The sequence below is a fragment of the Cavenderia fasciculata genome (assembly GCF_000203815.1).
Source record: "Cavenderia fasciculata unplaced genomic scaffold Scf_Dfasci-G-o-80e12.f1-5, whole genome shotgun sequence".
Taxonomy (NCBI): domain Eukaryota; phylum Evosea; class Eumycetozoa; order Acytosteliales; family Cavenderiaceae; genus Cavenderia; species Cavenderia fasciculata.
Genome location: NW_004457735.1, coordinates 2651087 through 2677844, shown reverse-complemented (window position 1 = coordinate 2677844; position 26758 = coordinate 2651087). Strand labels below are relative to the sequence as shown.

The 26758-nt window shown below is 34.5% G+C and overlaps 10 protein-coding genes across 10 annotated transcripts; 6 read left to right on the top strand and 4 right to left on the bottom strand.

The window, feature by feature from the left end:
- Positions 1-752: 752 nt before the first annotated feature.
- Positions 753-3387, top strand: DFA_05862 (uncharacterized protein; the record flags this gene model as incomplete). The annotated part of the gene is made up of 2 exons (XM_004361522.1): positions 753-803; positions 886-3387. 2 exons carry the CDS (start codon positions 753-755, stop codon positions 3385-3387), a joined length of 2553 nt encoding a protein of 850 aa, XP_004361579.1.
- Positions 3388-3749: 362 nt separating this feature from the next.
- On the bottom strand, positions 3750-5348 carry DFA_05861 (uncharacterized protein; the record flags this gene model as incomplete). Its single annotated transcript, XM_004361521.1, has 2 exons — positions 3750-4489; positions 4568-5348. 2 exons carry the CDS (start codon positions 5346-5348, stop codon positions 3750-3752), a joined length of 1521 nt encoding a protein of 506 aa, XP_004361578.1.
- Positions 5349-7230: 1882 nt separating this feature from the next.
- DFA_05860 (uncharacterized protein) lies at positions 7231-8656 on the top strand (the record flags this gene model as incomplete). The annotated part of the gene is made up of 5 exons (XM_004361520.1): positions 7231-7305; positions 7389-7595; positions 7662-7897; positions 7997-8303; positions 8393-8656. 5 exons carry the CDS (start codon positions 7231-7233, stop codon positions 8654-8656), a joined length of 1089 nt encoding a protein of 362 aa, XP_004361577.1.
- A 175-nt stretch (positions 8657-8831) lies between these two features.
- On the top strand, positions 8832-11431 carry DFA_05859 (uncharacterized protein; the record flags this gene model as incomplete). Its single annotated transcript, XM_004361519.1, has 5 exons — positions 8832-8869; positions 8937-9067; positions 9155-9624; positions 9700-10062; positions 10784-11431. The coding sequence occupies 5 exons, from the start codon at positions 8832-8834 to the stop codon at positions 11429-11431; spliced, it is 1650 nt and encodes a 549-aa protein (XP_004361576.1).
- Positions 11432-11933: 502 nt separating this feature from the next.
- Positions 11934-12788, top strand: DFA_05858 (uncharacterized protein; the record flags this gene model as incomplete). Its single annotated transcript, XM_004361518.1, has 4 exons — positions 11934-12006; positions 12080-12138; positions 12217-12600; positions 12678-12788. The coding sequence occupies 4 exons, from the start codon at positions 11934-11936 to the stop codon at positions 12786-12788; spliced, it is 627 nt and encodes a 208-aa protein (XP_004361575.1).
- A 201-nt stretch (positions 12789-12989) lies between these two features.
- DFA_05857 (uncharacterized protein) lies at positions 12990-13698 on the bottom strand (the record flags this gene model as incomplete). The annotated part of the gene is made up of 2 exons (XM_004361517.1): positions 12990-13087; positions 13158-13698. The coding sequence occupies 2 exons, from the start codon at positions 13696-13698 to the stop codon at positions 12990-12992; spliced, it is 639 nt and encodes a 212-aa protein (XP_004361574.1).
- Positions 13699-13939: 241 nt separating this feature from the next.
- DFA_05856 (uncharacterized protein) lies at positions 13940-18887 on the top strand (the record flags this gene model as incomplete). The annotated part of the gene is made up of 5 exons (XM_004361516.1): positions 13940-14112; positions 14778-14809; positions 14892-15842; positions 15916-16233; positions 16309-18887. The coding sequence occupies 5 exons, from the start codon at positions 13940-13942 to the stop codon at positions 18885-18887; spliced, it is 4053 nt and encodes a 1350-aa protein (XP_004361573.1).
- A 69-nt stretch (positions 18888-18956) lies between these two features.
- On the bottom strand, positions 18957-21506 carry DFA_05855 (uncharacterized protein; the record flags this gene model as incomplete). The annotated part of the gene is made up of 1 exon (XM_004361515.1): positions 18957-21506. The coding sequence occupies one exon, from the start codon at positions 21504-21506 to the stop codon at positions 18957-18959; it is 2550 nt and encodes an 849-aa protein (XP_004361572.1).
- A 50-nt stretch (positions 21507-21556) lies between these two features.
- DFA_05854 (RabGAP/TBC domain-containing protein) lies at positions 21557-24852 on the bottom strand (the record flags this gene model as incomplete). Its single annotated transcript, XM_004361514.1, has 9 exons — positions 21557-21578; positions 21693-22075; positions 22164-22303; positions 22376-22573; positions 22672-22896; positions 23041-23468; positions 23646-23847; positions 24076-24208; positions 24841-24852. The coding sequence occupies 9 exons, from the start codon at positions 24850-24852 to the stop codon at positions 21557-21559; spliced, it is 1743 nt and encodes a 580-aa protein (XP_004361571.1).
- Positions 24853-25045: 193 nt separating this feature from the next.
- Positions 25046-26577, top strand: pkgE_ps (uncharacterized protein; the record flags this gene model as incomplete). The annotated part of the gene is made up of 3 exons (XM_004361513.1): positions 25046-25153; positions 25357-26209; positions 26234-26577. 3 exons carry the CDS (start codon positions 25046-25048, stop codon positions 26575-26577), a joined length of 1305 nt encoding a protein of 434 aa, XP_004361570.1.
- Between the last annotated feature and the right edge of the window lie 181 nt (positions 26578-26758).

The window sequence follows — 26758 nt, the reverse complement described above, 5'->3', positions numbered from 1 at the left end:
AAAAAAAAAAACAAATTAAAAAAAATTTTGACAAACATGTACCATTAATTATTGGTATAGGAGATAATATTATCTATCTATCTATTATTATTTGATGATGTTGTTTCAATTAATTTTCCATAGTTTTGATGAAATTCATCATTGAATTTCGTTTTTTTTTGTTGATTGAAGTCGATGACCCATAAAAGACGATCATGTGAATCGTTGTGATGATATATGTATCGATGAGTATAGGTACTGGTTGGGCGCGGTGAATGTATGATTGGTTAAATCGGGCGTTAGATGAAACAAATCGGTAGGACTAAACAACCTACACAAAACCAAACAAAAGAAGAAGTATTAGATACTCCATAATATGGGAAGGTCTGAGATGGCGATAATCCCTAAGTGGGAAATTGGCTTCAAGCCAGTGTCGGGGGAACCAGAAACAAGTACTCAAATGCACAATGACTAGTCAAAGAAGCCATCCTTCGGGACGACAGAGACTCTTGTGCTAACAAGTTGAAACGAGCCCCTGGTGCCAACGAACTCAATGCAGTTGGATATGCTCGGCTGATTCATTCAATCAGTAACTCAATTCAGACTACTCTCTACCAATCAAATCATCACTAAACCTATTGATTTTTAAAAGGAAAGTTGTTGTTTTAATAGAAAAAAAAAGGGAGGAGATGGAAAGAAATTAGAATTGGTCATTATTAATAATACTAAATATACTTTTTGTTGTTGTTGTTGTTGTTGTTAACATAGAAATAATGACAAAAACAATTAAAACAATACCTATTGTTATACCAATAAATGAAAGTGTATGTTTGTAATAGGTATAGTTAAAATAAACAAAGATAAATATATATATATATCTTTACTAACTTTGTATTTTATATCTAGATATGTGGTGGTGATAAGAGTTTGAACCCAGATAGTCAAGACTATAGAACAAAGGTTATTAAAAGTGTATTGGGTAATATAGTATTGTTAAAGAGGATAGTTGTATTGGCAAGAGATCATACCGTGCCAACAGACTATTACAAATTGAATGAATTGCCACACAAAGATATAGTTTGGTACTTGAAACATGGACATATTGGTGCGATGAAAGAGAAACTTGACCGAGACCACTTACAATACAAACAACAACAACAACAACAATTACAAAACAAGGAAACAACAGAATATTTAAACATTGGTAGAGATCAGTTGAAATGGAGCTATGACTTAACCAAATATCTTTGTTCAATACGTGACACACCAGAACAGATGGAACTGTTTTATTACTTTTACAATATGCGACCAGAGTGGTTTTGTGCAGTTGATTGTATAGAGGCTGCAGTAATGTATGGCAATCTAACAATCTACAAGATACTAGAGACTCATAAAATACCAAAACCAATAGAATTCAAAAGAGACGATAATTTGATGATTGCTGTACAATCAATACAGGTAGAGTTGGCAGACTATATTGCAAAAGGCATGTCATACAAACTAGAAGATGGTATCAATCCAACTGCAAGATTTGAGATGGCACTGGACAAGATACAACCGTCATTTCTTGACAAGAAAGATTTGGTTGGTATGATAGAGTTGATATCAAAATTTAAACCATTATCCTCTCGATTGTTGGATATATTCAACATACACCAATTCTGTGATATCTCACTCTTGGATAGACTTGGTGTGGATTTGGCCAAGATGGAGACCAGCGCCCTTATCACATTTCTCCATTATTGTCTAGAGAGTGATGATATCGATCAATCAACAATCGATTATCTCCAACACGTCTGCAAATTACAAGATCCCAAAGGGTACCAAGCTGCAGATGACCAATCAAACTGGTACATTGACCAATTCATTTGCAAAGAGGAATCAGATGAAAAGACAAAATGTGCAATGTATGTACTTGGCTTGATGAGATTTATTGGTATTCAACCAAAGCTACAAGGATATAAAAATCTTTACAAATACAAGGGTATCAAGAAATTGGGTGAATTTCTTGAACCGATTGTACGAGAATATCGATACCAACCAATCATTGAATATGGGTCATTGGAACAAGTCAAATGTGTCGTACCAAAGAAACGCAGCGCTAAAATCGAATTTGTACCTCAAAATGCAGCCACCCTATCATATCTTGCAGATAATGATCTAATTCAATACTCGAAGGCATTTACTGCAAAAGTGATTGCAACTCAAAACTTGGAAATGATAAAAGTGTTGGCTCAAAAGTGTCGTTCATTGGAAGGGACAAAGGAATTAATTGCATATTCTGTCAATGGAGATAATCATCAATTATTGGATCTATTATATACCAATCCGACAAAAGTTGAAGAGGATATGGAGAATCCAGAGGTGTTGGTCAGTGTTCCAGTATCGGCACTATTCATGTCAAAGCTTTGTGACAAGTGGAACATTAATTATCAGTGTCCTCGAGAGGAGCCAACAGAAGACTATTACATTTACCACAATAGTCGACACCAATCAGATAAAAACTATAACCAACAACTCATACTATCAACCAATCTTGGGAGATATAGAATGGTCGAGTGGTTACTCCAAGGTCAAAAAACATATAAGCCCACAATGGCCACCTTGTGTAATATGTACTGTATTGCATACACCAGAGGTTACATGGGTATTGTTGCAATGGTTAAAGAGTATGCAAAATCTCTCAATCTTGAAAAAGAATTTAAAGAGACAAGAGAATTTAAATACTGTTCTTGGGCACATGCTGCTAAAACTGGAAACAAACAATTGGTTGACAAAATTATCAAACACTCTAAAACACAATACTTTTCTGTATCTTGTATTAGAAATGCAATTAGATTTAATCAACTAGAGTTTATTAAACATGTTTTTGAATCAAATCGAAAAGATCCAGATTTCCTAGTTTCAAGATTTTATTGGCTCTCTAGTATCTTTGAGCAAGATGCATCATCGATTCTAGATTACTTTTTAAAAGTAATGACAGAAAATGAAAAAGATAAAAGAATTCAAAAGAGATTTGACAACAATAACAAATCAAGAAAAAAACAAAGATATAGTTATTCAGATGAAAATGATACTTTGGAACCTTTAGTTGAAAGAAAATTTCAAAGAGGTAGATGTAAAGGAGAAGATTTTGGACTCTATCACTTGGTCATGGACAAACCAATTGCTCAATGTTTGGAACAACTATTTGAAAGTGCAATATCAGATTCTAGTTATGAATGTTTCAAAGTATTGATTGCATTTTATGGAAATGTCATTAAACAATCAACCAACCTAAGAATTATTTATCAACTCATCGATTCACCAGATATTGATATCAATGTTTTTAAAACATTACCATTCACAACATACCTCGATCATAAAGGTTTAATTAAACCAAGAACTCTAAAACAATTCGTAAAATAAATATAATACAAGGGGGGTTTTTTTATTTTTTGAATAACTAAAGTTATTATTATTATTATTATTATTGATAGTTATTATTATTAATTATTGGTTGGTGTTATATTTGATTTGTTGTTAAAGGCTAGTTACTTTTTTGAAAAGCAACAAGAAGGGGTGGAAATAGGAGGAGGAGGAGGGAAAAAAATCTTTGGATTACGTATTTGATTGATAATGATTATTGGGATGGATGGAAGGAAGGGAAGGGAAAATTTAATTAAATCTCTTATGATCTGATTAACGATTTGATGATAAACTAAATAGTACTATTATAATTATTATTATTTTTGTCGAAAGAATGTTTGTGGGGATCATGATATTTTGTTTTAACCCAAATGATAACCTTTACTCTTTCTTGTACGTTTTTTATATTTTGATAGGGAATCGGTGGCCATGAGCATAAAAACATGTTGTTGTGCAATATTGTAAACGGATTGAATCTTTTGGAAATCATAAACTGGAGGTGATGGTGGAGGTGTGAGTGAAGAGGATGAAGATGTTGGTGATGGTGATAGGACAGGTGTATTGCTATTGCTGCTTGGATTGGCAGAAGAAATGGATGAATTGGATGGAGAAGATGAGATTTGAATGGTGATGGATGGTGGAGTCATACCAGTGCTAGCACCATTATTGGTAAGGGTTGGTGAATTGGTTGGTGTGGTTTTGGTAGATGGAATATCTAAACTATTATTACTATTACTAGCACTGTTACTAATATTACTATTACTATTACTATGGTGGTTAATATTCAAAGTAAGTGGTGGCATTTGTTGTTCAATTTCAGTAAGTGTTGGGATAGTTTTGATAAATGAGATGATGTCTTTTTTAATGCCAAAAGGTACGTTGATTTCAGATGGTGAAGTGTCTGGAATGTATTTGTCATAGATTCTATAGAGTTCTTTGAATAGTCTGAGAGCAGTATCAATCTTTAAATGTTTATAGGCTTCAACATCCAACCAAAATGATATATTTTCTTCACAAATTAATTCCTCTCGTAGAAATTGTCTAAAATCCTCTCTCAAAGTTGGATTTTGTAATAATGTTATTAATTCTGTTGCTGATCCAGCTAGAAGATAAATAAAATTAAATGATTGTTAATATTATATTATAAATAATTGATTTGTATTAATTCATGAAAACATACTATTTTTTTCTGTTGTACTACCATCTTTTAAGAAATCAGCCAATTTTGTAAAGTTTTCTTCGATTGCAATATCATAGAGAGTTTTACCATCTTTGATGATATCCTTGTCGGCTCCATATTTGAGAAGGAGTGTTACGAGATCGGTACGACCCATTCTAACACAATAGTGAAGTCCTGTTTCACCATTCTTGTTGGTGACGTTGACATTGGCACCTGCCTCTAGCAAGAGACCGAGCATGGTAGGTGCGAGTGTGGTATTAAAGATGGCCTTGTGTAATGGTGACTCTCCATTTCGATTGATGGCATTGACATTGACACCCTTTGTCACGAGGCAACTAAATACCTCCTTGACAGTGCTGCTGGATCTGAATTTTTGACAAAAGTAGTGGAATGGTGTATTGAGATCACGGTTGGTAATGTTGAGTTGAAGATCTGGTTGTTCGAGTAAAAGGATAAGGAATTTGGCTTCCAAATCAGTCATTGAAAATAATAGATGCAGTACTGTGTATCCATTCTTGTCTGGTAGATTGAGATCAATCTTTAGGAGCTTAAAGAATCCCAATACAGTCTCAAACATCTCCAAGTTTGCAGAGTGTGCAGCCACCATGATACACGTTTGATCCAATTCATCTGGTACGTTTAATAGATATTTTCCTTTTTTCGAAGATAGAATCTTTTTAACTTTTTTAGTGTCTCCATCTTTAACTAATTTAATTAGATTTCTTAAATCTATTTTTAAATCTTCTTTATCAAATTCTTTGTTTCCAAATATTATATTCATCTTGTCTCTTTTTTTTTTTTAAATATATATATATATATATATCTACTGAATCAACCTTTGTTTCAAATTGTCTAGAAGAATATGATTATGTTGTTGTTATTGTTATTATTGTTATCGTTGTTTTAACAAAGGGGTAATCGATGATGATGTTGATTTTGTTTGTTGATTGTGGTGGTGGTTGGTTGGTTGGTCAAGCACTTAATTAATTTTAAAAAAACAGAATAAGAAGAGGGTCTTGTTCTTTTTTGAATTTCACAAAGAGGAGGGTGGATGGAGTAGTTTGATTGATAGTAGCAGTAGTCTCTCTCTCTCTCTTTGATAGCTATTATTACCACGATTTTGTTGATCGATGAACTGGCGGTAGTTGGGGTGTGTCAACACTAGTCGCAGTAGCTCTAGATGATATGAATAGTGGTGGTTTGATCGGCTGCTGACGAAGTTAATTGTGGGTATATTGTGTGTAAAATTGTGGTGGTGTGTGTATGTTATGTATGTTGGTCTGTGGTGGTGGTATTGATTGAATTGATTATCGTAACAATATTGTTTGTTTGTTGGCGCGCTAAAGATAAAGTGACTGAGTTGTACACTATAATGATGATTGATAATAGTGCTTAATCTAATGGGATGGTGATGTTGATCAAAGTATCTGTGTGTTGGATGTGGTCTGTGTGTGTGGAGTCTATGTACGCGTAGGATGTGGTCGATTGAGCGATCAAACGCAGTAGACGAGAATAATAAATAAATAAATTAATTAGATATAAATAAATAAATAAATAAATTACTAGCAAACGTATTAATAACAAGTGTAGCAAATAAATATAAATATAATAAATAAATATCAATAACAGGGTGTAAATTTGCTGGTCTGGTTTTGTGGCGCAAAAAGCTTTTCGTCTTTGTTTTTTTTTTTTGCTCGAAATAACTCTGTGATTGTTCGTTGGAGAGGTGCGTGCTCGTTGTTGTGGCTAGTGTGAATCTTGTAGTTTTTTGCGTTTCAGCCCAGCCTTATAAAATACGACCTCTCTTTGTGTATTTATAAAGATATAGATAGATATGAAGAGATAGGTAGAATAGATGAAATAACAAGATTGATTGATTGATGGTGACAAACAACAGTTGGTTGTGAGAGGCTTGGATATAAAAAAAACAAATCATGGGCAAAATCAACAACCACAAAGAGCTGCTCCCTGCATTCTTTTTCAAAAAGTCTGTGTGTGGGTGTGCCCAACCCATGCCATGTCACTTGTGGCGGGTTTGAATGTGGACCACTGCATACACTCTTCTTTAATTTCATCTGGAAAGGTGACCAACTACGCTCATCCCTTCTCCTCAAATATTTGACTCGAATGTCCTGGTTGGTTCATTTGCCAAATGAATCCATTATCTCTTTTATGTGTAAGAATATTAGAAAATTTTTGAAAATGAACAAACCTAAATTATTTATTCGCAAGACAACAACCAGTGAATTTATTTAGTTTATTTTTTATTTTTTAGTGTTCCCAAATTGGAAATTATTTTTAATATTGAATGACCAACTCTATTTAATCTTTTAGTATTAGAGAAAAAGATTTTTATTGACAATGTGAAACTGTTCACCTCTCCCACCACCATCACTGAAAATCCATTGTCTGACATGAATATCGTATCGTAGCGTACATCTCTTATGGTAACCCCATATTCCAAAATTTTGAATAATTTCTTTTTATCATAATTTATTTATTTATTTATTTATTTATTTAAATTTTGAATATTATCCCGTTCCTCTCTCTCTCTATCCTCTGTCTGTTGATTTATATAATTTAAGAAATAGATATACTATACTATCACAGTATATTTAAAATTAAATAATAATAATAATTATAATTAGTAAATTAAATATTTAATGGATACCAAACAACAACACAAAAATGAAGGTGGATTAAGAGATTTCTTGAAAAAGAGTACTCATGCAATGAGTGTAAGTAATTAATTAGATAGATAGATAAAATATATAATCATTATATTTATTTATCTAACAATATAATTTAAACCTTTTTAAAGAGTGAAATTCCTCCTATTAGTACTCCACCTTTAGTTTCACAAATAGCAGTTCATGACAAGGAACAAAGACAAAAGATCTATGCACTCATTCAAAACCTAATGAGAGCTATCACAGAGAGTGACTTTACCGACTTTGACAACTTTTTTGAACCAAAGGCTGTAATGAATCGTCTAAATGAAGAAATTATTGGAAGAAAATTAATTAGAGTATGTTTTAAAAGGAATTAGAATTTTGCCTTCTTTTATAAACACTAATAACTCTGCACTATTTAGGAATTTTTATCAGGTAAATCAAAAACATCATCATCATCTTATAGATTATTAAGATGGTTGTATGATAGTGACAAGAAATTTGTTTCTTGTGAATTTGTTAAAAGAAAAAAAGCAAACAATGAAAATCATTCCACTGAATGCTTTGTCTCTTGGTTTATTAAATTGTCACCATCAGATGACAATACTATCAAGACATGGTATACTTGGAGAGACCCTTATTATAGTAAACGTATAGAGTATGTAACCCAAACAACAAACAAACAAATATAATTATAAATTATATAAATATATATATTAAATTCAAATTAATTTATTTCTTTTCTTTCTTGTGATAGTTCGGTCGATCAAGAATGGCCAGTTGAAGGATGGACAGAATCAAAGAATATTAGACAATATAAAGAATCAACTATTCTAGATGTTATTAAAGCCAAATTCCAATCGTTTGAAAACAGAGATGTTGATAAATGGCAAGAGTTTCTTCACGACGACATTGTAGTCCGACCACCATGGAATTTCAGTACCAACAAATCAGATTGTCTAAAAGGATTTGATCAATTTCATAACAAATATGATCATATTTCATGTTCTATTCAAGAATTCCTTTATGATTATACTCGTCCCAATCAAGCCTGTTATATTCAAGTAAATAATATCAAAAGAAATAATAGTTACTGAATCAGTTAAAATTACAAATTATTTATTTATTTATTTATTTTTCTATTACTTTTTAGTTGTTTAGTTCAAACAACAAAGAAACAGGACAAAAGTGTGAGGATGTAGACTACTCTTTTATTGAAATTGTAGATGGAAAGATTAGATATTGGCGTAGCTATTTCTATGAAAAGAGTGAGACTAGATCATTTGATAGATTCATCAGAGAAATCAATGAATCTTCTATTAGATCAAGTACTGATAAAGGTCAACAACAACAACAACAACAACAACAACAACAACAACAACAACAACAACAACAACAACAACAACAAAGAAATTAAATATTAAATCAAAAATAAAAAAAATAATAATAAACGTGAACTTCACACAAACATTATTAATTAATTATCCCACTACTCTTCTCACTATTCATGAACACATACTAATTAGTACACATTAATATTTGTTTATAATAAATAATTTAATTGTTAGACAAGAAGAAAAAAGATTAAGATTATGCTTTTTAATTTTTGGTCTTTGATACCATCAACATTGTATGTCATTTTAATTATTATTAAATTAAAGTCACTGACTAGTCATATCATCTCATCTTTTATTTAGCAAAGCATTAACTAATTTTAGAAGAATAAATGATTTATATAAACATGTACAAGAACAACAAAAGAATGTAATATTGTATCATTTAGGACATTGGGTAAAATTAAAGGTGGGAGGGCAACCTTTTATAGTTAGTATGTGTTGAACAAAGAGATTCTTTCTTTTCTTTTCTTTTCATTTCTTTTCTAATACTATCTTTATTTTTGTTTTATTTTCTATAGGAAGAAGAACACTTACTTGGTACCCAGGGTCAGTGTTTAGTTCAATAGCTCAATATGATAAAAAGACATCAATGATATTGTCTGATTTATTCAAAGGACAACCATTTTCGATGGCACCGTCTGGTAAACCTCACGTGGAACAAAACATTGCAGTGGCCACACAAAAGACAGACGAAGAATCATCGCTCGATACAAAGGTTGAAAGTGATCAGGTGGTCATTCAACAACACCACCAACGAAACTTGAACAAGAATACAATGAGTGACCACGCATCACCCTATTTCAAACTGGAAAAGGATACCGATGGCTACTATATGATCGACAGAGATTCTGCTCTATTTGGAGTGGTATTAAACTTTCTTCGTACCGGTGAGCTACCAGATCCACTTCCTTCAACCATCGATGCTAGACTACTCTTACTTGAAGCACAATTCTATCATTTAAAAGAGTTACAAGATAGGATAAAAGAGGTAAATGGACCATGAACACCAATCTAATCATTCTATCTTTTTTTAATACCAACCATCCTTTTTCTCTATCTATAGATAATGATGAGAAAAAAAAGACAAGATGAAAAAGCAATCATTTTAAATCAAGAGATTGCAATTGCTACAGGTCACAAACAACAAATATGGTTTGTAGTTGAAAAGAAATGGATAGATGCTTGGAGACAATTTATAGAAAACCAAGATGAATTAAATCATCCTCCTCCTTCTGCAGTCAACAACCTATCTCTGTACACTGTCAAAGGAGAGAACCAAGAGCCAGTCCTCAAGGATAACCTAGTGTATGGTGTAGATTATGTTTGTGTTACAAAAGAAGTTTGGTTTCTGATCGAGAGAGAGTATCCAATGAGTGGACCAATGATGTTACGTACTTCTCCCCAAATTTATTCAAGTCCAATGTATGTATACAAATATCTTCTATCTGTATATTAAAGTTATTTGTTAATCTCTCTCTCTCTTCTAACTCTATCTTTTGTTTCAAACTAAAAAAAGACAGAGTTATTTTGTAACAATGTCGTAATCATTGTGGAAAAGGCCAATCCCTGCAGAAGTCCTTCCTTCTCAGTTGTCCAACCACCACATTGTGCAAGACATCCGAAACCCCAATGACGATCAGATCTGATGGAAGGAAATCCTGGTAAGTCTTGAATTATTAATTCTCTTCAGATAATAGCAAAACAGCCTTACAAAAAATGTCTAGATATTTCCTATGACATCATGTTTAATCATTTTTGTAAAGATATCTGTGTGATATTCGAGAGTACAAGATATCTCTTGTGATCGTCTTTGAAAAAAAATAACGGAAACCAAAGGGATGAAGAAGATTAGACGCATTTCGACAAGTCGCCTCAACCTTTGCCGCGGTGCCACCTCAACAACACAACGACTATAAATATCTTTTCCTTTTTTAAAATTTTTTTTTATTTCAACCAACTCCATCTCATTGATTCTATCACCATCGCTAGCTTATTCTTGTACAGACACCTTATTATCTACACTATTTTAATATTTAAAAAAATGCATAAACCAAATATTTGTATCCTTATTTTATTTGCAATCTCTTGGGTGTTGCTCATTGTTGGTTTTTCCAGTAACTATCACCTACTAGTATAATTAAGATTAGCAGAGCCCTTTCTTATTCTCTTTTTATCTTTGTACTTTTATAGCATACTGGTTCCAAATCTATGTTTCAGATGATGGTACCATTGACAGTATTAGATATATCAAATATGATGGAGTAAAGGATTGCAATAACGGAGACTGCGAGACAAGTTCTTTCAGTTCATCTGCAAAGAAAGCCTCTAGAAACACAATCGCCGTCATGACAGCCTCCCTTGCTTTTACCGTACTGGCTTGGATCTTCACCTCTGTTGTTTGTTTGTTTGTCATGTTGTCCTTGGTTGGCATTTTGGCCAAGATCCCACTCCCATTGGGCAAGGTTGCCAAATTCCTTCCCATTCTCGTCACTATCTTTGGTCTTTTGGCTGTTCTAATCTTTACAGGATTTGGTGATGCCAGCTACCGTGATTGCAAGAGAGAAGAAGATAAATACAGCTCTTATTATTCAAACTCTACAGACAGCCAGTGTGAACAAGACAAGGATGATGGATACTACTCTTTTATCCTGTACAAGGATCTTGGTAACGATCAAACCTTTGTCAGAAGTCCATCCACTGCTTGGGGTTGTGTCACTGCTGCAACCGGTCTCATCATCGTTGGAACTATTCTCAACTTTGTTGCTGGCAAATACGATGCTCTTACTCCAAACTAAAAACCAACTCTCTTTTGTAAAATCCATTGAATAATAATAAACTATATAACGAATAATAATAAATAATATTGACTACAGATTTGTTGTTGGATACCATCACTCAGCAAACTAACTGACCAACCAATTGAATAAACTCTTTTTTTCTTATTATTGACTGAGGTTAAACTAAACAGTTGTGTTTATGTTGGGGTATGCACCTCTGTGATCGAACCCCTACAAAAAAATTTTGATTGTCCTTGCAAAGCCAAGCGATCGTTTCAAAATGGAAAGGGAGCTCTCTACACAGCTTTGGGAAAGGGAGCTCTCAACAACACAAACAGGTGATTCAAGGAAACAGTGTTTTAAAAATATCTTTGGTCGTTTTTAAATGATTAAAAATAACTTTTTGTTATTTTTTTCCTTGATGGTGTCTCTCCGTGATGGTAATTTAAGGCCTTCGTGATCAATACAATCATCAGAATCAGAAATATACACCTTTTTCTTTATATATAAATAATAAAAAATGCATAAACCAAATATCTGCGTCCTTATCACCCTTATCCTTGCTTGGATTTTGTTAATCGTTGCCTTTGCTTGTAAGTAGTAGTATATATGTTTGCTAGCGAGATGACCATCCACTTACAATTACTTTTGGTTTATATAATATAGCATACTGGTATCAATCAGGTACCAACACAGATAATGGTGACTCCTATACCCTTTTTAAAGTTTGTATTTATAGAAAAAAAAAAGAATGTACGGTTAACTGGTGGTTGGACTAATTTTTCCTTTCTATTTTTTTAAAGCACGACGGCTTCAAGTTTTGTAATATGAATGGAGATTGTGATTCCGATTCATACCCCTCCTCATACAAGAAGGCTAACAAAAACACTTTGAACATCTTCAATGCCTCGCTAGCTTTTACAGTGTTATCTTGGATCGTCACCTCTGTCACCATTTTGTTTGTCTTTTTGTCCCTTGCCAACATCTTGTCCAAGATCCCACTCCCATTGGGCATGATCGTCAAATTCCTTCCAATTGTTGCTCTTGTTTTCGCCCTCCTTGCCATGTTTATCTTCATCGGAGTAGGTAATGCTAGCTACCAAGATTGCAAGAAAAATCTTAGTGACTTTGTATGTGACGACCAAAAGGATAACGGAGTTTATGATTTTGTCAAGTACGAAGATAATGTAAGTTGTTTATGATCATTCCATAATAGTATATTTATATATATTAATCTTTTTTTTTTTTTCAACTTTCTTTATAGAATGGTGTTGTTGACTACCATGCTCCAACTACCGGTTGGGCTACCGTCGTTGTCAGTTCTGGTCTTCTTTTGCTTGCATCCATCCTCAATGTCTTGATGGGCAAGTATTAAATAAAATAAGAGTATTTTATATAATTATAATTATAAATGACAACAAATAATTAAAAAAGTAAATAGTAAAAGAAGAGGATGAGGATTTTAGTATTGATTGAGGCAAAGAGTAACATTTTAAAGGAAATTATTATTATAATTAAAGGTCTGAATTTGGCATAAAAGACCATCTTTTTTTACTTTTTGTAAAAGTCACGATAACTAATGTTCGTGATAAGGAATAAGGAAATAGTATCCATTAAACAAAACAAAGGTGGAGTATCTACTACTACTACTACTACTACCACCACTACTATTCTCTAGATTGATCACATGTGATTTTATTAATTAGCCAACAACCTCATAACTTGATGATTTCAACTTTAATACCTTCGACTCTTCTACTTTGACCTCTAGTCCCACAATATTCACCATTACTGTAGGTTGAAGTATCACCATGTCCTTCAAGATGTGCTGAATATTGAATTTTATATTGGCTTGCCAATGAACCAGTTAGTTTAATTGCAAATCCTTCCAATCTTCTACATTCTCCTCTTGTGCCAATGAATTGGCCCTCATTGACCCAACTCACATCTCCAATATTTTGTAAATGTGCCATGTACGTAAATGATAACCCTTCAACTGGTTTATTCCATTGAAGTCGAAATCCTTCCAATCTTCTGCATTGTCCTCTTGTACCTACAAATTCACCACCAACTCCATTTACATCTGCTATCTTTTCTAAATGTACCAATATGTTTATATCACTACTTTTTAGGAGAGGAATAGGAGGTGATTGCAATTGACATGAAGAAGAGGGAGGAGGAGGACCAGAATAATAATTATATGTATTATAATAGTTATTAATAACTGTTTGTGGTTGATGTTGATGTTGTTGTTGTTGTTGTTGGTTAGATTCTTCAAGTTTCATATTTGATTTATCTATGTATATAATTGTTAACATAATAATATTATTATTAAAATGTGAAGAGAGACTTTGGTTTGATTTGTGTAAAGATCAGCAAAAAAATACTTCGAAGAATAGGACTTGGCAAATTACGTGTTCTTGGTTAATTAATTATTGTTACACAGACAAGTTCAGCATACATGGTTTATTCGCATCATTCATAAGATATCTGATAGTTTTACCTAGATGTAGCTACAGATAAAGAATGAATTATATGTTCGTTGCATTCCATCTTACAACAAAGTTTCTAGAGACAGTTGTTTGTTTGGCGAGCAGTCGCATCAATCAATCAATTCTTATCATCTATGGAATGAGTCCGAATCACGATGGAATAAACCGACTCGCCAGAGTTTACCAAACCTCGAAATATTTCGATTGGTATTGCTCGTTGTTTCCTCTCTAAAGATACGGAGCTCGTAAAAACCAATGTTTGCGGTATCGAAACAATCAGGCGATCGTCAAAGATGACCGTTGCAGGTCGAAAAAATAAGATTCGTAGGACACCAACAAATCTCAAGTGAGGCCACCTGTTGCCCGCACCTCCCCATTTTCCCATTCTCTCTCTATTTTACATAATTATATGAACTATAGCAAACAAATAATTTGTTGGTTATCCTACACATTTCATCACCAGCTCATTTCCCGCTCAAAGAATTTTGATTGTTGGGGGTTTGCAAGATGATGGAAAACAAAATTTATAAATCAGCATCAGTTATTACAACAACATTTACAGTATTTTTATATCTAAGTGTTTTGGTATCATTATCATTAGTTAATGCACAAGTAATCCCACCCCTTCCATCATATATCATCAATTCGACAAAATGTTTGACTATTGACTACAATGACTATGCTCAATCATGCTCGGTTGGGCACGACGTCATGTTTAATATCCCAGGTAATGTTGCGTTATATTTTGCTCCAGAGTACAACACATCAAACGAGTTGGGGCTAAGTGCAGACCCGCTCCTCTGGGAACGGTTTACAACCAATATTAGCAAGAGCGGTGTTGTCAATTTCAACGCATCTACTTTTTTGAACAGTTATACTTGGTCTATTGACTGTCCTTGTCCATGTATGTATAAATTACACTAACAACAAAAATACCATTACCTTTCATTGAATAATTACTAATTAATTGTTTAATTTCTTTAAAGATTTTAACGCTCCAATCAAGGCAACACCTTCAAGATTATTTACAGAACCACATTCAATCGACAGTTATTATTATGTGGATATTGAAAATTACTACTATGGTCCCTTAATGAGAGAATATGCAAAGGGAAGATGGGTAACAAAGATCGATGCCACCAACTACAAAGTAGGTTTCATTACCATCATGCCGGGCAACAGACTTAAAGTTCCAGTCTACCCATTCACCAACTATGCTACATCACCCCAAACCTTTAATATTTCAGTCTCTAAAATATTCAATAGTCAGGTGTTCCAATTGTCAGTCACCAATGTCAGCAACCCGTCCATTGCCAATAGTCCAAAGGCCAGCTTCCAATTCTACCAAACGCCAACCGAAAATAATTGGATGTCAGTTTTCCCCATCAACAATCTAGGTCTCAGTAACTTGGCAATCCTAACGGCCAATCCTTCGAGATACACTATATTGTCATCAGAGTTTGATATTGCCAGATTCATTCCAATGGAAGGTACACAATTTGAAGCCAAGTATAATTTATTCCTCAAGACCGTTGGTACTGGTTACTCGTCTCCACCAGCTCTGTACAAGGTGGATCCATATCTTTCCAAAGTCAAAGATCTTCAATTCCGAGGCAAGGAAGTACCAATGGTCGCCAAAACATGTACCACCTCTGTTGACCAAGCCACTGGTGCCATCGTCACACTCTTCTCATTCCCTACACCACTTTCCAATCCACAAGGATATGCTTATATCTCCTATGACTATAATTTCCTCTCCGATTTATCCTATCCCTACGGTTACATTACCAATACCACTGGGTATCTCGAAAATAATCCATGGTCTATCCAAATTTCTTTCCAAGTGTCACCCCATTTCTACAGAATCCCAATGAGTGTAACGTTTAGCTATTTCGGAGCTGCTCAAATTACTCCTTGCGATGGTGTACCATTTAACAGTAAGCAATAATAATAATAATAATAATAATAATTTTTTTCTTTTTATTCTAATTAATTTCTTTTATTCCTTAGAATTTTATGATGATCCATTTATTTATTCACCCGAGATTATCCCAATGTCAACATTTACCTATATTTTCAGATGTCGTATCAAATCAATATCTGGTCTCAATCGATTGGAAGTCTATGGGTCAGCATTGGACAGTAGTCATCTTGCCAGTAGCAATTATGAGGATGGTATTTACGAAGGTGAAATGAAATGGACAGGTTCTTTTGTCTCTTATGTTTATATGTTCTATACTCCAACTGAAATTAGACAAACCTTCTATGACAATGGTGCTTTAAATCCAGATTTTGAACCACAATTAATTAGAGAACCTGCTCATCTTTGTAAGAAACATTCAAAAAAACAATATTATTTGATAATTATATTAAAATATATTCTTTTTTATTTATTATTTTTAGGGAAATTGAATTCAGATAATATTACACATTTTGAATTTAGACCAAATAATTTGGATACTTTTAATGGACCGGTTACAACTAATTTGTACTTTAATTCAACCACTTTGGATATTAACGCAAAGCCTGAAATCTACATTTTATACACCCCTTACCAAGATTTGGATGAGTCCTATAAATTCACTGGCTCTTACGACACGCAAGCCAGAATGTACAAGATTCCAATCACCATTAAGGCCAAACTATTCCCAAGATCGTTACAGTATAATTTGACAGCAGTTCCAATTGCAATCACACCTGATATGGTTGCATCCAATCCATTGATTGGATCAAACGCCTATCTCAATGTGACTAGTGCCTATGCCGACGAAATGGGTCCCATCGTAGTCGACATGAAATCATTCACCAACACGACCGTCATCCCAATCGCACCAACCGAAACACTTACGATTGGATGGAATATCACAGTCACTGATACTGCAGGTCTCAGTTATGGTTACGCAATCATTAATTCCAACATGGATGGTCTTAACCGTACCCTTTTATTGGATGCTAGAAATCTTACCAGTGGTGGTGCCAATAGAGGAACCTATACCGTTAGTTTCCAAGTTCAAGGTGATACCATTGATCAAGTGTTCTCTCTTGATCTCGAACTTTACGATAGACTTGGTAACAAGGCATCGAGTGTATTGTCAGGTAAACCAAATACTCCAGTTTACTCTGGACTGTATGTAGCTGGTAGAACTTCGTTTAACCTTACCTTGGATACCACTCCAACCACTCCCGATACCACTCTGCCAGTCATGACCAACTTTTTGATTGAAACGCCAATTGTCGATGTATCTGGTCTCTCGAGACTTGCAAACATCTCATTCACCATTACCGATAATTACAAGTTGTCAAGACGTCACACTCCAACCGTCTATTTCAACTCGATCAGTCAACTCATTTCATTCCCAGTGTCATCCATCGAATTTGTCTCTGATGTAGAGGCACGTTGCACTCTCTCTGCTGAATTGCCATATGGTTTTAACCCTGGATACGTTATGGTATCTGTCTATGGTATTGTCGACGCTCATCTCAACATTAATGGGTACACTAGCAATGCTATCAATGCTACCGGAGCCGTCTTCACCTTTAACACTACCATTACTGTTCCACGCCCAGTCCTCATCTCGGGATCTGGGTACAACCCAACCACAGGTGGCAGACTCACCATTCGTGGACGTAATCTCGGACAAACCCCACCCACATGTATGGTCGATTACTCCAACACTACCTTTGAGCCAGTCCCATCTCTATTCAATTCAAGTGTTGTCGTTGGTTTGAATGCACCAGCACTATCAAATACCAATATCTTGCGAGTACAATGTTATGTACAAGGTATCAAGACCAATATAATCTCACTCGACTTTGCACCCAAATACATCCCTGTTCCCGACGGTTCATCCACTGGTAGTGCGTCATCTTCAGATGGTGGCTCGACCATTCCACCCAAGCCCGATTGTGGTCCAGTCGAGCCATGTTACGGTCACGGTTTTTGTGGTAGCGCTGGATGTGTATGTTCTGGAAATTGGACTGGTATCTATTGCAATCAACTCATCTATGTCGTCCCAGAACCAACTCCAAATCCATCCGAACCAACTATCAACAATACAATCCCAGGTAATGGAGGAGGAAATAGTGGAGGTTCTTCCACAAGCGGTGGAGGATCAACCTCTGGAGGCGGAGGAGAAACACCAACAGCTCCACCCATTTACACAGTTACATCGGTCGTCGGACTTTTAGAACTCGATATGGATGGTGTAGTTGTCAACAAGTATAATTTCACCAAATGGATCTTTACCAACACCAGTACAATGACCCAAACAACCTATCAATACATTACGCCGTTGAGTGAAGACCGTTCGACCACTATTATTGTTGGCATTGAATACTTTAAACAAGCCAAAAACATTACATTTGGATCACAAACCCTCTCAATGATCCCATCGTCCATCAAATACACCATCGACCTTACGCACTATGATTTCGAACAATCTCTAAACACTCTCCAATTGGTCATGTCGGCATCCATCTCTCAAGAGGTCAAAACAGATTGTGTCGACAATCAATATGGTATCGACTCTGATATTAATAATTTAGAGTGGATTAACCTTAGAATCAACGATGCATCACTCTATGGTAGATTCCTTCGCTATGCAATTGTCGATGGTAGATCGGCACGTATCAACAATGTCATCCTTCCAAACGATACCTTTGCAGGTCACCCAGAAGCCAGTGAATCCTCAACTGCATCTCAATTATTCATTGGTATCAATGTTCCTTGGTTTGAAAATACAGTAACAGTTGATCCAGATTTTAGTGTACTTTTAAATCCAGACACCGATTCGGTTTGTGGTTCATCCAATGAAGGATGGTGGACTACTGGTAAATTGGCAGGTGTTGTAGTTGGATGTGTAGTTGGTTCAGCATTAATTATTGGTGGAACCATGTTTGCAAAAAAGAAAGCTATTGCAAATAGATACAACAGAGTTATGCAATCAAAGTTATCAAGAATGAATCCTCAAAGTACTGCCTAAAAAACAAAACATATAACAATAAATAAATATATATATAATATAAATATAAGAATATAATATAAATATTAATTAAATTTCTTTTCCAATTTTATTTAATCTAATATTAATTTCTTGAATTAAATAAACTGAACCAAATGAATGAAGGGTTGAAAGTAAACCTTCTAAATAGGTATCGGTGATTGGAGTGTACAGTTGTAATTGAAGATGTTTTTGAACGGTAGGATCCTTTACATAATTATGATTATTAAATTTGAATCTATCCAACAATAAGAGAATGGTAGCACAATTATTTGATTTAATAAATTCATTATGTAAAACTGGTAGAGTGATATGATTATATCGTTTACTATTTCTTTCTACAAAATCAAATAGAGTTTCAAACATTTGTATTTGTTCATCTTTTTGGTGATTGCCAAAGATTAGATTCTTGAGGTATTGAAAAATGTCAGAGTTTGTTATACCAATATTAAACATGAAGCTCTTTTCCAGTACATAACCAAATACCTGATGAGAATACCCAAGTGAAGCATTTACAATATCGGTTCTTGTTATTTGACATTCAAATTGATTGATTAATAATTCTGCAATCTTGATTGTGTTTTCCGCCTGATCATTGGTTCGATGTTCAGAGAATAATCTTCCCATTTGAAGAATCTCTTTAACATATTGAAAGTTGTTGTCGGGTTGATACAAGTTGTTTTGATTGATCAATTGGCCTTCGTCGCTGACCGGTTCGTCTGTCAGAATATAGACCAATAGATCATAGTTGGCACGGTACAATGCATTATGCAGTACCTTGTTGGCAATTTGGGGGTTGGGTCGTCTAATACCAAAGTATTGGAGTGGTTTAACCATTCCCTTGTAGAAAGAATGGTTGATGATGGTTTGATTAAAAACGGCTGAAAGGTTGAGAAGACCATGACTGTGCATGTACTCGATATTCTCGTCAAAGTTTTGGAATTTTGATGTCCGCCAGGTCTGACTTGTCGATTCGTAGATGCTGACTTTGGGTGGTGGGTAGTTTTGGAGAATAAAGCGTGTCGCCTCTGATCTATTCCAAAACGACACTTGCAATGCAATCATATAGGCCGACATGATATTGATGTATGTTTTGTCGGGAACATCAACATCAAGATCGAGCGTTGCTTTACTCTCTGACAATCTCTGTTGCGCCAATTCGCTAAGTCGGTGGAAGAGATCCATTCGCTCGCTTTTAATTGCCGTTTCGAAACAATGGTAAAATGTAAAATCTACACGTGGATGTGAAAAGAGTGAGTTGATGGTTTCAATGTCTAGCAATTCACCCTTTCCAAATCTAATGTCATTGACCACCCATTTAAAGTTTGATGTATCCTCGAGGTCGGAAGGTGGATCCATCTCCAAGACAAACTGCATACACTCCATACAGCCGGCACTGATTGCGCTCTGCAGTAATCCATTGGTGTAGATGCGCGATGGTTGGTTTTGATAAAAGTATTTTAAACCCTCTACGTTTTTGTATTGCACCAATTGATTCATCGCTGCATATTGATAGGTCCATCTAAAACGTTGAGGTACATTGAAAAAGTATTCGACCAACTCTTTCCATTTCAGTGTCTTGGATAGTACAACGGGTGAGATGGTAAACGTTGTGAGCTCGAGATCAATCACATGTTGCATCAAGTCATAAAACAGTGAAAGGTTAGCATTGTCGAGTGCACATGCCAACAATCCATTCCAAATGACTTGTTGTGTTTTACTATCTGGCTCTTTCATAACTTCTAGTATCTCCAATATGACTGGTAGTCCGCGTTGGTGTTTGCTACTACATGCTTCATTCCAATGGCAAAACTGTGATGGTATAGAAAGACCATGTACATGAGGATTGATTGAAAGAAACACCCGTAATGCATCCACATCAACCAAATACACCAATTTCTTTAAACAATTATAAGCAAATTGTTGGTTGAGTATGACAATATTATTCTCACAAAGAATATCTATTGTTCTCTTTTGTATTTGATTGTATGATCCTGATGGTATAACAGCAGCTCCCGACAAGAATGTAAAAGGGTTACCAACACTAGTAGAAGAGGAATATTTTTGTTGTTGTTGTTGTTGTTGTGGTTGTATATCTCCATCCAAATTATATGTTTGTTTCTGTTGTTGTTGCAGTTGTTGTTGTTTCTTGATGAAATCAATATAATATAGCATTACAGAGTGATTATTGGTTCCAACTGCAGCATCAAATAGGATGTCATATGATTGATCTGGTTGATATATAGTTTCAAAGTACTTAAAGAATAGATCGGTCCGACCAAACCGCAAAGCCTTTAAAAGTTGCACATGATTGAATTCACGACCCTTTGCAATCTCCAATTGTCTCTTTCCCAAACTATCACTAATAGGAACCGTCGTTATTGGAAATGGTAATGAAGCATTGTCTTGATCTCCATTTGTACTACTACTATCTTTTAATCGTACTATAGCACTAATCGTTGATATATAATGAAATATAATCTTTCTAATTGTTAAAACCCTTATTATATCTCTAATTGTAGTAGCAGCTTTAGGTGGTATTGTAGTTGTAGTATTATCATTATCATTATTATTATTATTATTATTACAAAGTGTTGACATGACACACTTAACCTATATATATATATATATTATTATTATTACAATTTTAATTATTTACAAAATGTCTTTATACTAAAACTTTAAAGAGGATGAGATATACTAGTATACAAAAGTATTATACTGCACCTTTGTTTTTTTTTGTTTCAAAAAAATAAATTGTCTTTTTAATTAGATTTATTTATTTACTTATCGCAACCTTGAATTAATTTTGAATATTGTTTTGGATGAATTGTAAATGAAGAGATGTGTTGGAAGAGTTCATCGTCATCAATGTCTTGTGGTAAATGTGTTAGAAGCGTCATACAAGCATCGAAATCACCACCTTCCAACTCTTTAGAGTACATCTTTAAGATACCAAGCGCAGCCTGGAAAATAAACAATTCACCTTCTAAAAAGAGATTGTCCCAAACATGTGATGCCACATCCAATGGCAATGCCTTTGAAAATATTGTCAGCACCCAATCAATCATAAACACATCGGGTTGAATACCCATCCCCGATAAATGTCTATGTAGTTTTGGTAAATTAATTGACATTAAACTATCCATTGCTTTCATATATATTTCCATCTAAAAAAAAAGAATAAATAAGTTATTAAATAATAAATATATATTATTTCTATCTATTTCTTTCTGTTTCTTTTGTTTTTTAACATACTTGAGACATATTCATAGTATAAAAAGTCATATAACATGGATTATTAAGTACATTTGCAAGACAAACAAAAGCATTGTATTCATCAAGGATTAAAAGGAAAAGTGCCGCTAAATATGACATACCTTGAACATAGCCAACGTCTAGAGATAAATATATATATATAAGTAACTTAATTTTCTTTGCTTGTTGTAGTTTCTTTCTTTTTTTCATACCTGGACGATAACAAACATATGCCTCTAAAACATTTGCCAAAGATTGATGTAAAGGTCCTTCATTTTGAAAGATTGATAACATTGGAAAGGTTCTAGGTAAATCCAATTGAATCAATGTTACTGTTCCTTCTCTACCCAATGATGCATCTCCTTTTTGTTTTGCTCTTTCTGCTCTTGCCCCAAATATTGAAAATAATTCTAATAAACAAACAAACAAACAAAAAGGGTAAGTAATCAATTCGAAATATTTGTCTTATTCCTCTTCTTCTTCTTCTTCTTGTTGCTTATCATCATACCAGGAGTAATATTTAAATCGTTGCCAATGATTAATGGCCAAACTTTACTTCTTGCAAGAGAAGGAATACCTTGATAAATAAGATCTCTAACCTTTTTAGTAGACTTTTTCTTTTCCCAGTTTGGAATGATATCTTCAGTCCAAACCTTTAATGCCTCTTCCATTCTCTTTTCTCTTTCTTTTCTTTGTTTCTCCTTTTTTTGTTTTTCTTTTTCCGCTATATTTTCTTTAAAGTAAGTTAAAGTTAATATTAATATTCCCATTTTTGATCAATTGTGTGTATGTGCATGTATGTATGTATGTATGTATGTATGTATGTATGTATGTATGTATGTATGTATGTATGTATGTATGTATGTATGATACATACTTCTATAAGATGTTGGAGTTGAATTACTAGATGTTAAAGATGGTGATTCATTTGATGAAGCCAATGATGTTGATCCATTACTTGACCCAGACATTGTCAATGAATTGTATTCTTCTCCATAAGAGTTTCCTCTACTATGCCCATATCCGTTGACTTGTAATGATGATGATGATCCATTTCCATTTCCATTTTGATGATTTGTTTCAGAATAGGAAGATGTTGATGTTGTAGATGAATTTAAAAGATTGGCTGCGCCAACAGCTGTTATTGTTGTCGTTGTGGTGGTTGTTGTGATATGTGGATTTTGTTCAATGTACTCTTGGATTTGACTTAATTCCAATTGATTGATATGATTGACTGTTTCGTCTCTTGGCATTTCGCGACACACCATTTTGAGAGCATCGATTTCTTCGTGTTGCATCGATAGACTTGAAAAGAAGTGAATGAGTATCGACTTGGGGATATATCGCGAGCTTGTAAACACACCCTGCATATCGAGATCTTCGTAGCACGATTTGTTCTCACAGAGTGGTTTCCAACGCGAACAGACACGCTTGGCGATAAATAACTCGGGGTACGATAAAAAGGAAAAGACGCGTACCAACAACGCCTCCTCCATCAACAGTGTCAGATCGGTACCAGCCAACTCTGTAAAAGAGAACATCTGACGTGCACGGGTGGCAGCTACCACCACACGCTTTGGCTTGGTCGGTGTGCCATTGCCATTTAATAGTGGCGACAGTGTCTGCGGTGAACTATTCTGTGAGGTGTTGGTACTATGATGATTGCTGTTGTTTCCACTACCACCTATATTATTCGTTCGAACATCTTTTACTTGTGATGCAACCGCTGCTCCAACTCTCATCATTTTTTCAACTAAACTATCCATCCTTAGTTAGTAGTTTATTATTATTACACAATTATTTGTTTTTAGTATTATTCTATTCTATTGTATTCTATTATTCTTATTATTCTTATTAGTATTATTAGGTTGTTAGTTGTTAGTTGTTTGTTTGTTAGTTAGTTGTATAATACAAATGATGTTGAGGAGATGAGAGGAGAGGAGAGGGGATGAGAGGAGAGATAAAGATGAACGGTCGACCAAAAGTAAATCAGCAACTTCCTTCTTCTCCTTCTTGTCTACTACTTCTTTCCTTCTCCTTTTTTGCTATTATTATTATTATTATTCTATTCTTTCGGTTGTAGAGTTATGTATGTATGTAGGTATGTATATGTTGAGAGAGTAAGCTTTGGTTTCTTAAATATCTATCTCTTCTAGAGTTGCTGTTGTTGTGTTTTTGCTCTATAGCAAAAAGAAGGAATAAATAAAGCAAATATATATGAACGACAATAACTATCTGTTTTGTCTATCTTAACGTTAAAGAGAATGAAAACATAAACACACAGATAAAAATAAAAAACAACCCCCTTTTTCACCAAACCACGGTAGTCACACCCCTGCAATGATCGAATGTTCTTGTTACAGTTCATCTTTAACAAAAAAAGAGAGAGAGGAGAGAGAAAGATATTTGATTCAATCAATTTTAATTGTTATCTCTTTATCCAATTAATTAATTCAAAGAGATCTCATGCATATGTATTATTAATAGCATAAGGAGAAGGTAAGTTAATTATTATTTTTATCTGCGTGCATCTTGCTGGTGGCCAATGAAAAAAAAAACCCTTTGTTATTATTCGGTTGGGACGGCCTAGATTTTTTTAAAAGCTGAAGCGCTCAACTCATCCTTTTTAAACACACCATCTCGATTTGCTGATCATTCATTCATTCACTGTACATACACATACACACATTATTATTATATAATATATATATATTATCATTCAGTCGAGTCGTCTCCCCTATTGTATTATTTATCATTCCATTTTGTACATATATAGAAAGTTGTATAATATCATATAAAAAGTAGTTAGTAGTAGTAGAGTAGATTGAGAGACTATAGTATTATTATTCCCCTCATTAAAATATATATATATATAGATATAGATGGCAGATAAACAAGGGTTTTTGACAAAGGAGGGTGGAAGTATAAAGACATGGAAGAAACGATGGATGGTATTGAAGGATGGAAAGATTTACTATTCAAAGAATCCTGTAAGTTTGTTGTTGTTGAAAGTTAGAGAGAGAGAGAGAGAGAGACATTGGATAGAACTAACATTATTGACTATTTCGAATTATAGAGTAGTGGAGAATTGGGAATCATCAGTTTAAAGGGAGTGCAGGCGGTAGTTGCAAGCTCGAGAAAGAAAAAGAATTTGTTTGAGGTGGCGACACCTGAACGTACGTTCTTTTTAAAGGCTGAATCGGCCGACGAGATGAAATCATGGATGGACATACTAAACAAGACATTGGGAAAGATGAAGCAGCAGCAAGCGGCAGGTGGCGACGGCCAAAAGGCCAAGGACAAAAAGGTGGGTGTCGAAGACTTTGACTTGCTCAATGTGATTGGGAAGGGCAGTTTTGGCAAAGTCATGCAAGTGCGGAAAAAGGATACGGGCATGATCTACGCTATGAAAGTACTCAACAAAAAGAATATCATTGAGCGTAATGAAATGGACCATACACGTGCCGAACGTAATATCTTGCGTAAACTAGTCCACCCCTTCCTCATCAACCTCATCTACAGTTTCCAAACCGAAGACAAGCTCTACTTTATCATGGATTTTGTCAATGGCGGTGAATTGTTTTATCATCTGCAAAATGAAGAAAAGTTTGACGAGACACGTGTGCGATTCTACTGCGCCGAGATTGTTTGCGGACTCGAGTATCTGCATGCGTGCGGTGTCATCTATCGTGACCTCAAACCAGAGAATATATTGTTAACGTCGGACGGACACGCCTGTCTCACCGATTTTGGTATCTCCAAGGAGGGCCTGCTCAGCACAGACGACCGCACAGCCACCTTTTGCGGCACACCCGAGTACCTGGCACCCGAGATTCTCAAAGGTGAAAAGTATGGCAAAGCAGTGGATTGGTGGAGTTTTGGTACACTCATGTATGAAATGTTATCTGGATTGCCGCCATTCTATAGTCAAGATGTTAGAACTATGTATAGTAATATTATGAATCAAAAATTAGGTAAGAGAAACAAAAGAGAGATATCATATATTTGGCTTACAAGTACTAATAATAATAATACTTTGTTTGTTTGTTTGTTTGTTTATATTATTATAGTGTTTACACCCCAATTTTCACCAGAAGCAAGAGACTTTATTTCATTATTATTGGAGAGGGATCCAGCAAAGAGATTAAAAGAAGCAAAGGTTGCAAAGGCACATCCATTTTTCAAGGGTATCGATTGGGATAAATGTGTGAGAAAGGAGTTGGTACCACCATTTATACCTCATGTCAAGGGAAAGAACGATACTGGCCAAATCGATGCCGGCTTTTTGGCAGAGACTGCCAAGTTGTCCGTTGATAATACCCGTCTCTCTAGTTCCATGCAAAAGAATTTCGAAAACTTTACCTTTGTCGCTGATAGTGATTTCTTACAAAATAATGATGCTCATAAAAGATAGATAAAGATAATAATACATCAATCAACTCAACACATTATATTATTAATCAAATCAAATCAATAATAATAATTAATAATTAATAACAATAGTATTCACCATAGTATTCAATATATTTCAAGAAACACAAACAACACTGTAGTTTATATAGAAAAGAAAAACAAAAACAAAAACAAAAAAAGGG